Here is a 14,228-nt window from a genome sequence, read left to right on the forward strand (position 1 = left end):
GAAGCCATTTATTTTATTGAGATCTGTCCAATTATGCCCACTCCTCAGCTCTTTCCTGAACAGCCCTACACATTTTTCCTACATTATTTTGACTGTTGCAGGCTATCTTATGAAACAGAAGATACGTAATTCCTAAGGAATTACTGATATGGTTTATTCCTCTAATATTTTTCCTCTAATATAAACCTGCTCTTTGGACTTGTAACATAGATGAAACATTTCCTGTGACATTGAGATCTTTTTTCATATATGTCCATCTGTGTCCTTTATCTGTTATTTTTACATTAAAGCCAATACTTCAACTTTTTGTCTGTTAAAGGTGTAGTTTACATGCTGTAAGCTGAGTACAATGCCTTTTTAAAATAATTGTTTTATTAAAGTTTTTCCCATGAGCGTTTTTACATAACAAAAATAGAAATACAGATAGTAATACAAAATAACAATAAACATAGCCCAAAGCTTACAATGAAACTACTTACACGAAATATTTTTTTTTAAAAACAGAACCAGGTGGGTTTTGTCTCCATGCCCAACTCACATTGTATCAACCGTACCCCCCTACCCCCCAGGATGCTGCTGCTGCTGACACTTAATGCTCCCCTAGAAAGTCAAGGAAAGGTTGCCACCGCCGGGAGAACCCCATCAAGGACCCTCTCAAGGCGAACTTTATTCGCTCCAGGATGAGGAACCCTGCCATGTCACTAACCCAGGTCTCCACACTCGGGGGTTTCGAGTCACTACAATGCCTTTTAACTCTTCTGTTCAGGATGCTCCTAACCCATTGTTATCAATATATTGACATCTCCTGTGTATTCCGTATGATGGCCATTAATTGAATCACCCTGATTCCTAACCTACTGATGTTTGTTTCTTGTAAGCACATGGTACAGATCCAGCAGATTGTGAATCCTCGTTATTGTGCATTCTGGGCAACACTTTAATACATCTGGTTTGGCTTGTTTATTTTTTCACTACGTGTTTGGTCATCATTCTTCATTTCCGATAATTTTACTTCAACATTCTATTGTGTTAAATATGTCTAATGCAGACAGTTGTATTTTTGAGGGGCAATTTTTGGTTGGAAGTGAGGAACTCAAAAAGAATGTATAAATTGAAAGAAAGGAAGAAAAGTGTAGCTGAAGAGCAAATGGGGGCAGAATCAAATTAAAAGATAATGAAGCATGAAAATGTTAATCAGATGCAGAGAAAAATATGAGCAAGACCAAAAAGAATGAAGTTCAATGTACATTTCAAATCAATGAAGAGCACTCACAGTGCATACCTCCGTTGCACTTCATTAACTAAACTTTGTTATAATAGCACAGCTCTTAGTTGATGCTCTTCCCTACCTATTGATGCTCTGTAGCTACAACATTGATAAAAGAGCTTCCACCTCGCCCACATCCACATCCACACCCAATAACCTGTTCTGAAACCTCTGCCCACATTTTAACAGTGTGACAAATTGCGCCATAGCAGCTGACAATTATAAATGAAACAATTCACGACATTCTAAAAAGAAGTCAATTCACCCAATCTCTCAATGTTTAAAAGAACAGTCCAGAATTGAAATCCATTTCTTCAGTAAAAACTTATCCTTGGAGCATACCTTATTTATGTACCTAGTTCCATTGAAGTCCCATCCATTAGTTTTGAGATGTATTGTTGCAGACAAACAGTCTAACAAATGGGCGAAAACACCACTTTCAGTGTCAGGAGCAATGAGTAACCAAAATAAACAATTTACGGAATTTTGTTGCTTATTTACTGACTTCCCAGAATGACTGGTGAAAGTGTATTGAATTTATTGTTTTTTAAATTCACTAGCTATAACTGCAGTTGCTTTGCAAAAGTTGGCATTTCCATGATGTGTGATAATTGTGATACACTGTTTTTGATATCACTGTAATTGGAGTGGAACAACAATTTATTGATCATTTTGTAGCAGTTTGAAACTCCAGGTATTTGTTCAAGTGCAGAAGAGGATTGATGTTTCTTTCAGATGGCCAAAAAACACATTTTCATGCTGGCTGGCTAATGGAAATCTGGAACTTTCCCATGTTTTGTTCATGCTGAATCAATTAAAATTTTTAATAATGAAATTGATGCTCTCACAGGGATAGTCCACAAGGTTTTCTACTCCTCGAGCCAGAATGAAAATTTTATTAAAGAGGTTTTTCGACAAGCAACTTTAAATATTTTGCAGGGTAACATTCTAAAGGGATGTGGAATAAAGGTGAGTAAATGTAGTTGTGGTATAGATCAGCCCCTGATCTAATTGACCGTTGGAATGTGCTCAAAGGACTGAATGGCCTATTCCTGTTATTTTTCACCTCTGAATAAAGGAAAATTATAGTACAAAACATGCATATGTATTATAGCTTGAGTCTTTTTGTTTCCAATTTTTCTTGGGAATATTGTTATTTAATTCCTTGTTTACAGATGTCCCACAATTGAGATCAAGGCCCTGTTATATTATGACAAAAAAAGATACGGAGACTAATGAAACAACGTATTCTACAAAAGATACATTCTTGTCTGCTCGTGTCTCTGTCATCCGGTGGTTGGTATCTTTCTGGTTTGAACCAAAAACTAATCTAGGACTTCAGATTCCTGGAGTTGAAGGTGAAAATGTGCCAAAGAATATTCAGGTGTGTAAAAATAAGCAGACTTTCTTTGAATTAATTAAAATTGTCTTTTCTTGAATTGGTTTTAGATGTTTGATTTCCAATACAATAATTAAAGGAGGTAATTTTTTTTCTCCAGAGAGCAGCTGCTGGTTTGGCTGCCCGTGAAGAGGGCTCCTGCCGTGGGGATTCTGGTGATGGCAGTGTGGAGCTGGAACAATCCCATTCAAACACTAGCACCTTAACTGAGCGAGAGCCCAGTTCATCTAGTCTGTGTAGTGTTGATGAAGAGCATCTAACAGATATGGAAATAGTCCGCAAAGTTTTCTACTCCTCAAGAGAGAACGTGAATTTTATTATAGAGGTTTTTCGACAGGTAATTTTTAATATTTAAATAGTCACTTGGTAGTGCTGTCGAAGCTTACCATCTTGAACACATTAGGACAGATTCGCAATATCAAGTCACAAAGGGAACAATAATACATACCACATGAGAAGAAGGTGCTGATTGGTTGGTATGTGGACTCTGATTGGTAGAGGCTTTTCCATGAAGAATGTCCAGGGACTAGTTAACTGCCGAGCCTTTTGTGAAAATTCAAACTACGTAGGTCGATTCTGGCCAAGGCCTTGCCATGCGGATTGAACCCAGGAATGGCTGTCCCCAAAGCTTTTGTTCAGGTGAAAAAAGTGTAATACGTGGATATGCTTTTCCTGTTTGAAAAGGACAGCGCTCGATATAGCTTCTAGCACACTTAAGAAAGCTGATCGAGTCGGAATGATCTTAAATTTAAGCATCTCAATGAATGGTGGATCATATGTGGGAGATGTTGTCTACATGGACTTTAGTAAGGCATTTGACAAGGTCCTGCTTGCAGACTGGTCAGAAAAGGAGAAGCCCATGAGATACAGGGGAATGTGGCAACTTTGATCCAAAATTAACTCAGTGATAGGAAACAAAGGGAAATGATCGACAGATGTGATTGATTGTGGCAGCCCAGGTATTCAATCGGCAGATAGAACTTGTTTAGCATAGGTCAGTCAGCATTGCACATCAGATAGCACAGTGGTTATCACAGTTGCTTCACAACTCCAGGGTCCCAGTTTCGATTCCCGGCTTGGGTCACTGTCTGTGCGGAGTCTGCACGTTCTCCCCATGTCTACGTGGGCTTCCTCCAGGTGCTCCGGTTTCCTCCCACAGTCCAAAGATGTACAGGTTAGGTGGATTGGCCATGATAAATTGCTTTTAGTGTCCAAAAATGTTAGGTGGGGTTACGGGGATTAGGGTGGAGGCGTGGGCTTAAGTAGGGTGCTCTTTCCAAGAGCCGGTGCAGACTCGATGGGCCGAATGGCCTCCTCCTGCACTGTAAATTCTGTGATTCCATGAAGACTGCACAACCGTGCAGCTCTTGTTTCTCTTGGTAAGGTTCCAGGCATTTGATCTGATCAGTGTTTCATTATGAGTGCAAACGCGATACAGTCTTAACCAGATTGGGCACTGAGACAGATTTTTACGGATGAGAAGTATTCAGTCATCCTTTTGACAGATTGTATCTTTTTGACGGGCGGCACGGTAGAACAGTGGTTAGCACTGTTGCTTCACAGGTCCAGGGACCCAAGCTCCGGTTTCCTCCCACAGTCCCAAGGTGTGCAGGTTAGGTGGATTGGCCATGATAAATTGCCCTTGGTGTCCAAAAGAAAAAGGTGAGGTGGGGTTACTGGGTTATGGGAATAGGGTGGAGGTGTGGTCTTAAGTAGGATGCTCTTTACAAGGGCCAGTGCAGACTCAATGGTCCGAATGGCCTCCTTCTGCACTGTAAATTCTCTGATTCTATAATGTCTTGGAAAATGGAAATTGATTTCTAATGGTGTTCGACTGGGCTCAGTGTTGGGACCCCTGCTGTTCGTGGTCTATATTAATGATTTGGACATCAATGTGGGAGGCATAGTTGGGACATTCGCAGAGGTCACGTGGTTGACAGTGAAGAGGATATTTGTGGACTCCAGAATAATATCAATGGTTTGATTGAGTGGATGGAAAAGTGTGAGGTTAAATATTTGGGATGGGAAAACACAACAAGGGAATGAATACTCAATGGAGTGCATGTCCATAGAATCCCTACAGTGCAGAAGGAGCCATTTGGCCCATCGAATCTGCACTGACTCTCCGAAACAGCACCCTACTTAGGCCCACCCCATCCATGTAATTCCATAACCCCACCTAACCTTTGTACAAGGGGCAATTTAGTATGGCTAATCCACCTAACTTGCACATCTTTGGACTGTGGGAGGAACTGGAGGACCCGGAGGAAACTCGTGCAGGCACTGGGAAACATACAAACTCCACATACAGTCACCCAAGTCCGGAACTGAGCCTGGTTCCTGGCACTGTGATGCAGCAGAACTAACTACTATGCCACTGTCCGGTCCCTGAATAGGTCCCTCAAGGGGGCGGGAGCTAACCTGGTTAAGAAGGCACATGAAATGATTTCCTTTATTGCTCGAGGTATAAAATACAAACACTGGTATAATGCTGGAACCCACTAAATCCCTGGCTAGGCCACAGCTGGAGTTTTGTGTACAGTCTTGGTCACCACATTGTAGGAAAGACACAATTGCAACGGAGAGAGTACAGGGAGATTTACAAGAATGTTGCCAGTGCTGGAAAATTGCAGCAATGTTGAGAAATTAGGTCAGCTAAGGTTGTTTTCCCTAGAACACAGTAAGAAGTCTTACAACACCAGGTTAAAGTCCAACAGGTTTGTTTCAAATCACTAGCTTTCGGAGCACTGCTCCTTCCTCCGGTGAATGAAGAGGTATGTTCCAGAAACATATATAGACAAAGATGCAAGACCATGCTTTGACCTAGAACAGAGGAGTCTGAGGGTTGACTTGATTGAGATGTACAAAATTATGAGGGGCCTAGATAGAGTAGACAAAGATGGCATGTTTCCCCTAGCTGAAGGGTCAATCACCAGGGGGTATAGATTTAAGGTGATTGGCGAAAGGATTAGAGGGGATATTATGAAAAACCTTCTCTCCCAGTGGGTGATAGATGTCTGGAATTCACTGCTCAGATTGCGGTTGAGACGGAATCCCTCAACTCATTTCAAAGGTACCTGGATCTGCATCTGAAGGAAGGCTGTGGAACGGGTGCTGGAAGGTTGGATTAGGCAGACTCAGTGGGCTGAATGGCCTCTTTCTGTGTTGTAATTTTTCTATGGTTTGTATGGTCTCTATGGCTTCTCACAGCAGGTCAAGTATTGACCGTACTCAGCCAACCCATACTTGCAAAACTCAGAACATAGCAGCCAACATTTAGATGTGATTCTCTCATTGAACAACATTTAATAAACAATCCTGATTGTGCTAAGAATGACACTAACAACCAATTTAAGTTGAGGTTTCAATGTGGCTCACCTGTGTGCTAGAAGCTGCATATATTAACACTTTTCAAGCAGAAAGAACATGCCTACACGTCGCGTCTTTTTCAACTGAACGAAAGCTTGGGGTCCAGCAGTTCTGCTGTAATCTATTCCAAAGCCGTGACGAATCCAGGGTCGACCTGCTTAGTTTGAATTTAGACAAAATGCGTGGCAATAAACGCCTAGGCATTCTCCATGGCAACACGCTACCAGAATCACACTTGTCAACCAATGAGCACCCTCCTATGCAGTATAAATTGTTGTTTGTTTTGAAATTTTTCTTGCGCATCTGCCCTGATATGTGCAAGATGAAAAGCTTCGACGGGAAGTCTTTTTTTTTTTTCAGCACTATTCAATTTTTAGTAAACTTTGTACAGTGTTTGTAAATTTCAGCTAAACGTACTCCCCATGTTTCTCTGCAATTTAGGATGACGTGTATGTATTCCTCATTCTTGACGGGTTCTGGAGTAATGCCTCCATTATAAAGTTGGCTTAATTTTAGCTGATTTTTTTTTTTGATGTCCAACTATTAATGTACAGATTTTATCAATTGCAACGTGTGCAATTTATGAAGATGTAGGCCGACTGAGAATGAAGGATGACGATGATGAGTATACATTTAGCGCAGCCACAGTTTCTTCTGCTGAAAATATAGCTTACAGAAGAAGTAACTTCTCCATTGGTCAAATTAATATTTTAGAATTCCTCCCAAAGGTATGGACAGTAGAGTCAAAAGGTCTTTAGAATTGTTTGAAACCTGATTAATTAAGACAATGGAAGCAGGATAATGCTAAGCTAACACTTCTACCATTAGGGTTTTTGAACTCTGAGCGCGATGCCATCTGTAAATGCCAAGAAACTCAAAACTGCTTCAGCAATAGTAAAAATGTAATTTTAATTAATTACTATTTATTACACTAATAAGGATCATGTCTTCCTCAGGCTTTTCTGCTGCCTATCTGTGAAGCTGCAGCTATGAGAAGAGTTGTTAAAGTTTACCAGGAATGGATTCAACAAGAAGACAAACCTGTATTTATGAAAGAAGCTGAAGACTTGGACTATTCCCCTTCAACAAGTGTCATAAATTTAGTCAGTGCTGGGGAGCATAGTGGTTCTTATCCACTGGAAAAAAATGAACAGGAGAAGGTACTACTTATTTGTTAAAATAGGAGGTCCAATTTTAAAGTGCGATAAAACTTGAAGATACTTGCCATGTCGGAATGTCTTAATTGTTAATTTGCCTGAAGGAAAATCTTTAATTTTGCTGTAAATCAATTGCCTTCTGCCTCTTGAATGAAATTGGATTTATTTGCTTTGTGAACCACTTTAATGTTTCAAGAATAATAAGTAGATTAAATAAAAGTGAGATGTCCGTTTTATATAAAGCTTTTCATGATCCCAGGACATCCCAAAGTGCTTTACGGCCAATTATGTACTTAGGAATTGTAGTCACTGTTGTATGAATACAGTCAATGCAAGCTCCCAGAAATGGAAATGTGATGATCGGATAACCGATAACCTATTATTTAAAAAAGCAAAATATTGCGAATGCTGGAAATCTGAAATACAAACAGAAAATGCTGGATAAAGTTAGGTCTGGCAGCATCTGTGGTAAGAGAAATATGTTAACCGTTCGAGTCTATATGACCCTTCGACAGATCATTACTTTAGTAATGCTGACTGAGGGTTGAATATTGGCCTGGATACCAGAAATAACTCCCTTGTTCTTTGAAATTGGTGCAAAATAGCATAACAGTAATAACAATGGCCCAAACTGGTAATCACCAGAGAAACAACTGCACTCACTGGCCTCTGAGAAAACTACCCACAAAGACCTAGCCGTCTCAATGGTGTGGTTTTCTTCTTTCTTGATGATTTGAATCTGCTGCCAAGTGAAGGGATTCCCCAGGCATCCAACAACAGTGATATCGTTAGGCAGGTGACAGCCACTCAAATTGAAAAATTCTCAGTGCAAACCAGGAAGTAATTTTCTTTCACTTAAGAGAGCAAAGTAAATGCAATACGGATAAATGGATTATTGTAGAAACTGAAATATCATAACTAAATTTTTTAATGGTTTTAAAAATGTGGAATGTTTTATTATTATGGAGACATTTTTTTCTGGGCCAGAAAGGTTCTTTAATAGTAATTATGAATTTAGTACACCATTTAAAAACCTATTTACACCTTATCCAACAGGTATTACTTTTTCAACTGCTTTTACAGTGAGATTAATAGAATAAAATGGCATGTTCTAGTCAGTTCAGTGATTTCTAATGATTCCCATCTGGTGGTTCTGTGCATTCTATGGAGTAGCATAGAGTCACTGACAAAAACTTCTGAGTTTGATTGCCCATATGCGAACTTCAAAGGTTGCAATTAGCTTCAGAGAAGTAATGATGCAAACACCACAGTTCACTGTCATTGCTGCTACAAAAATCTGGACCATTATGAATAATATAAAATACACTTAGTTATGACTGATCTAGGTTAATGTTTTCTTTTCACAATGATGTCACACTAAGATTTAGGATCTACAGCACATCAACAATCGTGGAACATTTTCAGAAAGAAGATTTTTCTTCCAAATTTTTTAAATTTAGTTTCTTAAGTTAAGGGAAGCCAGATCATAAAAGGAAAAAATTGCAAGTTGCATCAGGCATTGAGTCAAGCAAAGCATTCTGATATATTTCTGTAGTCGTGATTGGGCAGTATAGTTTGGTGTCATTTATTCCAAACATGTGTAAAAATACAGCAACATATAAAATGTACACTCCACAAAATCAGTCCAGTTGGTGCAATCTTTCCCCTTTTTACACACAACCCACCCACCCCCTCCCCCCGCGACGAACATTTCCTCAAACATCGTCATGAACAACCCCCACCGCATCTCAAAATCCTCCGCTGACCCCCTCAACTCAAAACTTAAATCTTCTCCAACCGGAGAAAGGGCAAGAACATACGTACTATGTATTTCATCTTACGTACTTTCCAAGGTCAATTTAATATAAACATGGCAGTTTACTTCAAGCTGTTATTTGACACTATAAAGATATGCTTCCTTCGGTCGAATCTCAGAGTTCTGTGGCCTGGTTATGCAGCCAGAACACACACTGCAAATATATTTGTGTAAATAAATTTCCTTAAATCGAACCTCGAAGAATTTGTCTTTATTAAAATTTCCATGACACCCATGATCCTGGCCATACTCTCCAGCGGGTCTGACACAAAACAGCACGTCGTCCACGTACAACGACACCCAGTGCTCCCTGCTCTCCGCTCCCCCTCACATTCCCCTGCCACTCTACAGACCCCCTGAGGGCCATCGTCAAGGGCTCTATCAGCAGGGCGAACAGCAATGGCAGCAAAGGACACCCCTGTCTCATTCCCCTGTGCAGTTCAAATCTCAATTGTATGTACACTTGCCACTGGGGCTACATACAACAGACGCACACGTGGAACAAACGTCGGGCCAAACCTACCCAAAATTTCAAATAAATACCTCCACTTTACCCGATCGAAGGCCTTCTCCCCATCCATAAAAACAATAACCTCCGGCACCCGCCCGCCTGACAGTCATAACCACATTTAACAGCCTCTTAATGTTGCTAGAGAGCTGCCGGACCTTTACAAAAACCCATTTGATTCTCGCTGACTACACTGGCACATATCCTTCCATCCTCCCTCCAACAACTTAGCCAACACTTTCATGTCCGTATTCAACAACAAAATGGGCCTATACTCCAGCAGATCCTTCCCCTTAGTATTAGCATGGTCAACGCCAGTGTCAATTTCTCTGGCAACTCTCCCTTCTCCATGCCTCACTAAATATCCCCAACAAATGCGGTGCCAACTCTGCCACAAAAACGCCTTCTAAAACTCCGCCGGGAGCCATCTGATCTTGGGGCCTTCCCTGACTTCATCCCCCTAATATTGTCAATTACCTACCTCCCTCAGCCCCAGCGGCTCCTCCAACGCCTGCTTCCTCTCTTCCAACCCATTCAAAACCGTCCCATATCCCCTTCCTCTCCACCCGGCTCGGCCCTGTACAGCTTTTCATGATATCCCTGAACACCTCGTATATCCTCCCCTTCTCTGACACCACCTCCCCCGCCTCTGTCCACACCATTAGAATTTCACTAGATGCCGCCTGCCTCCGCAGCTGATGTGCCAGCATAAGGCTCGCTTTCTCTCCATACTTGTATTGCACCCTCCCCGCCCTCCGTAACTAGCCCACCACCTTTCAACCCTTCCGTCGTCAACCTATCAAACTGCCCCTGCAACTTTCTTCTCTTCTCCACCAACAACTCCTTAGTGGGAGCACCCGAGTATCTCCTGTCCTCGACTACCTCGTCCAACAGCCTATGCTCCTCACTCCTCTTGCTATCCCTGTGTGCCTTGAACAAGATGATCTCTGTTCGGATCAACGACTCCCAGAACCCCCCCCTCCCCTCCAAACTTACAACTCCTCAAAGAATTCCCACCCTCCGGCAACACAGAACAGCTATAACATCCAACCTTTGCAGATTTTGTTCCTCCACCTCACACCAACTCTCAGTTCTCCCCCAGTTTATGGTCATTGGCCTCTTTAAGTCATTGGCCTCTTATGTCTCAAATTAGTATTCCTGGCCTTCAAACATGATCCAAAGTTTTGCCGGGTACAACACCCTAAACCGAGTCCTCCTTTGATACAGCACCGCCGTGGCCTGTTGAATCCAGCACGCCTCTTCGCCAGCTCCGCGCCAATGTCCTGTTCTATTCGGACACATTCCCCTCCCATTCACAGTCTCACTTCTCCCTGGGCACCTGAGAAGCTTCTCCTTCTCCACGAACTTGTGCAACTGCACAATCACCACCCGCGGCAGCTCCCCTGCCCTCCACCGCTGCCGTAAGAAGCTGTGAGCCCAGTCCACCTCTGGGGCCCTGTCCAGCACCCTCCTCCACCAACCCGGCCACCATCCTCGACACTTACTTTGTGGCATTCGTTCCACACCTTCTGGCAGACCCACAATTTGCAAGTTCTGCTGCCAGGACATGTTCTCCTGCTCATCCACCTTCACTCGCAGCGACTTGCATAGATCTCCCAGGATCCCCATCTCCGCCTCCAAGGACACGATCCTTCTCCACCTTGCGTGTCGTCGCTCTTTGCGCCTTGAGGCACTTCTTTACCGGGTCCATCGATCTTCCTAGAGGTGCTACTGCTCCCTCAATGGCCTTTGACCAGTCATCACTCATCTCCTTCCTTTGGTGAAATTCCTTTTTGATGAAAGCCATTAACTGCTCCATCTGGGGCTTTCCCACTGGTGGCAACCCTTCCCCGTCCACCATTCTTGAAATTGTTGCTGCGCTGCAAGTCCCTTCAATTCCTTAGCCTTGGCTTTAACTGTTTTTTTGCTGGGTCTGGTGGCCAGTCGACATGCCGATCTTGGGGAGAACCTCGCCCTCTGCACCTTCCACATCACTTTCCTGCCAGAGTTACTCCGTTAATGGGTATAAAATGCCCCAACCAACATCTTTGAGCGAAGTGTTTGGTGTCACTATTATTAATTGTCTGTATCATTGCATGTGTGCAATCCAGATGTCTGGTTTTTAAAGCTTTAACTATATAAGAATCACCACTCGTGGCTTAAGTATGAACCCTCGGTTCTAAGCCACAAAGTTTTGGGTTCAATTGCCATTCCCCAGTTTACCTCCCAGAACTCTGAAATGTTAACTCTGTTTCTCTCTCCACAGTTGCTGCCTGACCTGCTGATTATTGCCAACATTTTCTGCTTTTATTTCAGATTTACGGGATCTGCAGTATTTTGCTCAAGATAGCACATTTCTTAGAATTGGCTTGTTTCATCAATTGTTTCTTCTATTTCATTTGTTCTGTAGGATAAAATGACTAAGGCACCAGGTCATGTAAGGAATCTTAGCTGGACAAGAAATTCATCCTACCAGAATGCAATTAACAAAACTACTGACTTGGAGGAAGAAGAGAGGAACGTGTGTGCAGGTGTTCAGGCATCCCTTCAGGTGCACTTTGACGTTTTCTGTGCTATTTTATGAAGTTAATTACTATTCAAACATTTGCTTTAGCATTGGGAACTAGATGGGTGCTTCTAAATTTAATTTTTTTAAATATTTTTTTTTCTCCACTGTGACTTGTATCTGTATATTCTATGTGGTCCTAATCCTTTGCATGATTAATTATCATTTGTTTTACTTGTCTTCATTAATTATGTTGTGTTATTGTGGCAGGTTTTTATAACCAACTCAGCAAATATATTGCTGCTGGAACCTGCCAATGAAATTGGAACCCTGTTGGATGAGCATGTAGACATGTGTAAACGTGTTCTCAACATCTACAGATACATGGTTGTCCACACAGCAATGGATAAGAAGACCTGGTATGATGAGTATTTTTCATAAGTTACCCTGCAAAAGTGTGATTAATTTTTCTAAGCGTTTGTTTTGGAAAATAATGTTTCGGATTGCACTGTTTAAATCATTTGAGACAAGGCATGTGCGAAGTGAAGCTGGTGTCCTTGTACTTGAGGCTCCCATAGCTTTCCCTCAGCAAGGATTTTCCTTGTTTATGTCTGGGTTTGTTGTTGACTAACAGATAGAGATTGATTTCACTGTTTGGTCAACAACTCAATTATTGTATTTTGTGACTGCCAAGATGGTAGAACATAAACTTAGAGGGATCTTGGAAATTTTCATCCAGCAATTCCTATGTTCTGAATTGTGTATGATCAAATCCTGTAAAGTTCACAGATGAACAAAATTGGATGATAGGACCTGTTTTAAGTTTATGATGAACTTTTGGGCAGTATAAAGAGCATTTATCCTGTGCCTGTCATGCCAGTGCTTCATGAAGGTATTAGTTGTTAAATGTAGTGAAAATTCCCTACTCACTACTTCAGTAACACAAGGCTCAAAGAAAATTGCAAATAATAATAATCTTTATTGTCACAAGTAGGCTTACATTAACACTGCAATTAAATTACTGTCAAAAGCCCCTCGTCGCCACATTCCGGCACCTGTTTTGGTACACAGACGGAGAATTCAGAATGTCCAAATTAGAAGACAAAGTGAAACATAAGCAATATCATCATGTTCAGTACAATCAAAAATTCTGACAATCCTGGTTGCAATTTGAAGGCGATTGTTTTTGCCTTTGTGCAAAAAATGCATATAATTTCAATGGTGGGAGCAGTGAATTATGCTGTGCTTAGCCCTTCCTTTTATAAAAAAAAAAAAATCAGTGCATGGCATCATGTGGAACAACACAAGTGCCAAATCCAAGCTTAACTTTCAACCGCGTAACCCAATAACCCCTCCTAATCTCTTTTGGTCACTAAGGGCAACTTATCATGGCCAATCCACCTAACCTGCATGTCTTTGGACTGAGAGAGGAAACCGGAGCACCCGGAGGAAACCCACGCAGATATGGGGAGAATGTACAGACTCCGCACAGACAGTGACCCAGCGGGGAATCGAACCTGCGACCCTGGTGCTGTGAAGCCACAGTGCTATCCACTTGTGCTACTGTGCTGTCCTGTAAATATATATGATGTGGAGATGCCGGCGTTGGACTGGGGTGAGCACAGTAAGAAGTCTTACAACACCAGGTTAAAGTCCAACAGGTTTGTTTCAAACACTAGCTTTTGGAGCACTGCTCCTTCCTCAGGTGATGGAGCCTCACCTGAGGAAGGAGCAGCGCTCCGAAAGCTAGTGTTTGAAACAAACCTGTTGGACTTTAACCTGGTGTTGTAAGACTTCTTACTGTAAATATATAGAATAGGTTCTTCAGCCCTTCAAACCTGCTCCACCGTTCAATATGATCATACTGATCCTCTATCTCCATGCATTACTGCTACTCTCTCTCTTGAGCCTTCCGTGTCTAGGAATATATATATTTTCTTAAATATCCTCAATAACTTGGCCTCCACCCTTCTGTGGTAGAGAATTTCACAGGTTCACCACCTTCTGAGTGAAGACGTTTCTCCTCATCTTAATTCTAAATGGCCTATCTCATATCCTGAGACTGTGACTCCTTGTTCTAGACCCCCTCAGCCAGAGGAAATAATTCTTGCTTCAGTTTGACCAGCGCTGTCAGAACGTTTTTAAAATTTTTAAAAAACATTTTATTGAAGGCATTTTCAAATATATACATAACAAAGAAACACAA

The 14,228-nt window shown here is 41.7% G+C and overlaps 1 protein-coding gene across 1 annotated transcript in view; it reads left to right on the forward strand.

Moving 5' to 3' along the window:
- ralgapa1 (Ral GTPase activating protein catalytic subunit alpha 1) overlaps positions 1-14,228 on the forward strand; it is a 361,211-nt gene that overhangs the window by 63,031 nt on the left and 283,952 nt on the right. Inside the window, exons 10-14 of the mRNA XM_072494899.1 lie at positions 2,443-2,651; positions 2,767-3,003; positions 6,992-7,195; positions 11,927-12,067; positions 12,293-12,441. Of these exons, the coding sequence (XP_072351000.1) occupies positions 2,443-2,651; positions 2,767-3,003; positions 6,992-7,195; positions 11,927-12,067; positions 12,293-12,441 (940 nt within the window). The remainder of the gene's footprint in view (positions 1-2,442; positions 2,652-2,766; positions 3,004-6,991; positions 7,196-11,926; positions 12,068-12,292; positions 12,442-14,228) is intronic.

This window comes from Scyliorhinus torazame, chromosome 2 (genome assembly GCF_047496885.1).
Source record: "Scyliorhinus torazame isolate Kashiwa2021f chromosome 2, sScyTor2.1, whole genome shotgun sequence".
Taxonomy (NCBI): domain Eukaryota; kingdom Metazoa; phylum Chordata; class Chondrichthyes; order Carcharhiniformes; family Scyliorhinidae; genus Scyliorhinus; species Scyliorhinus torazame.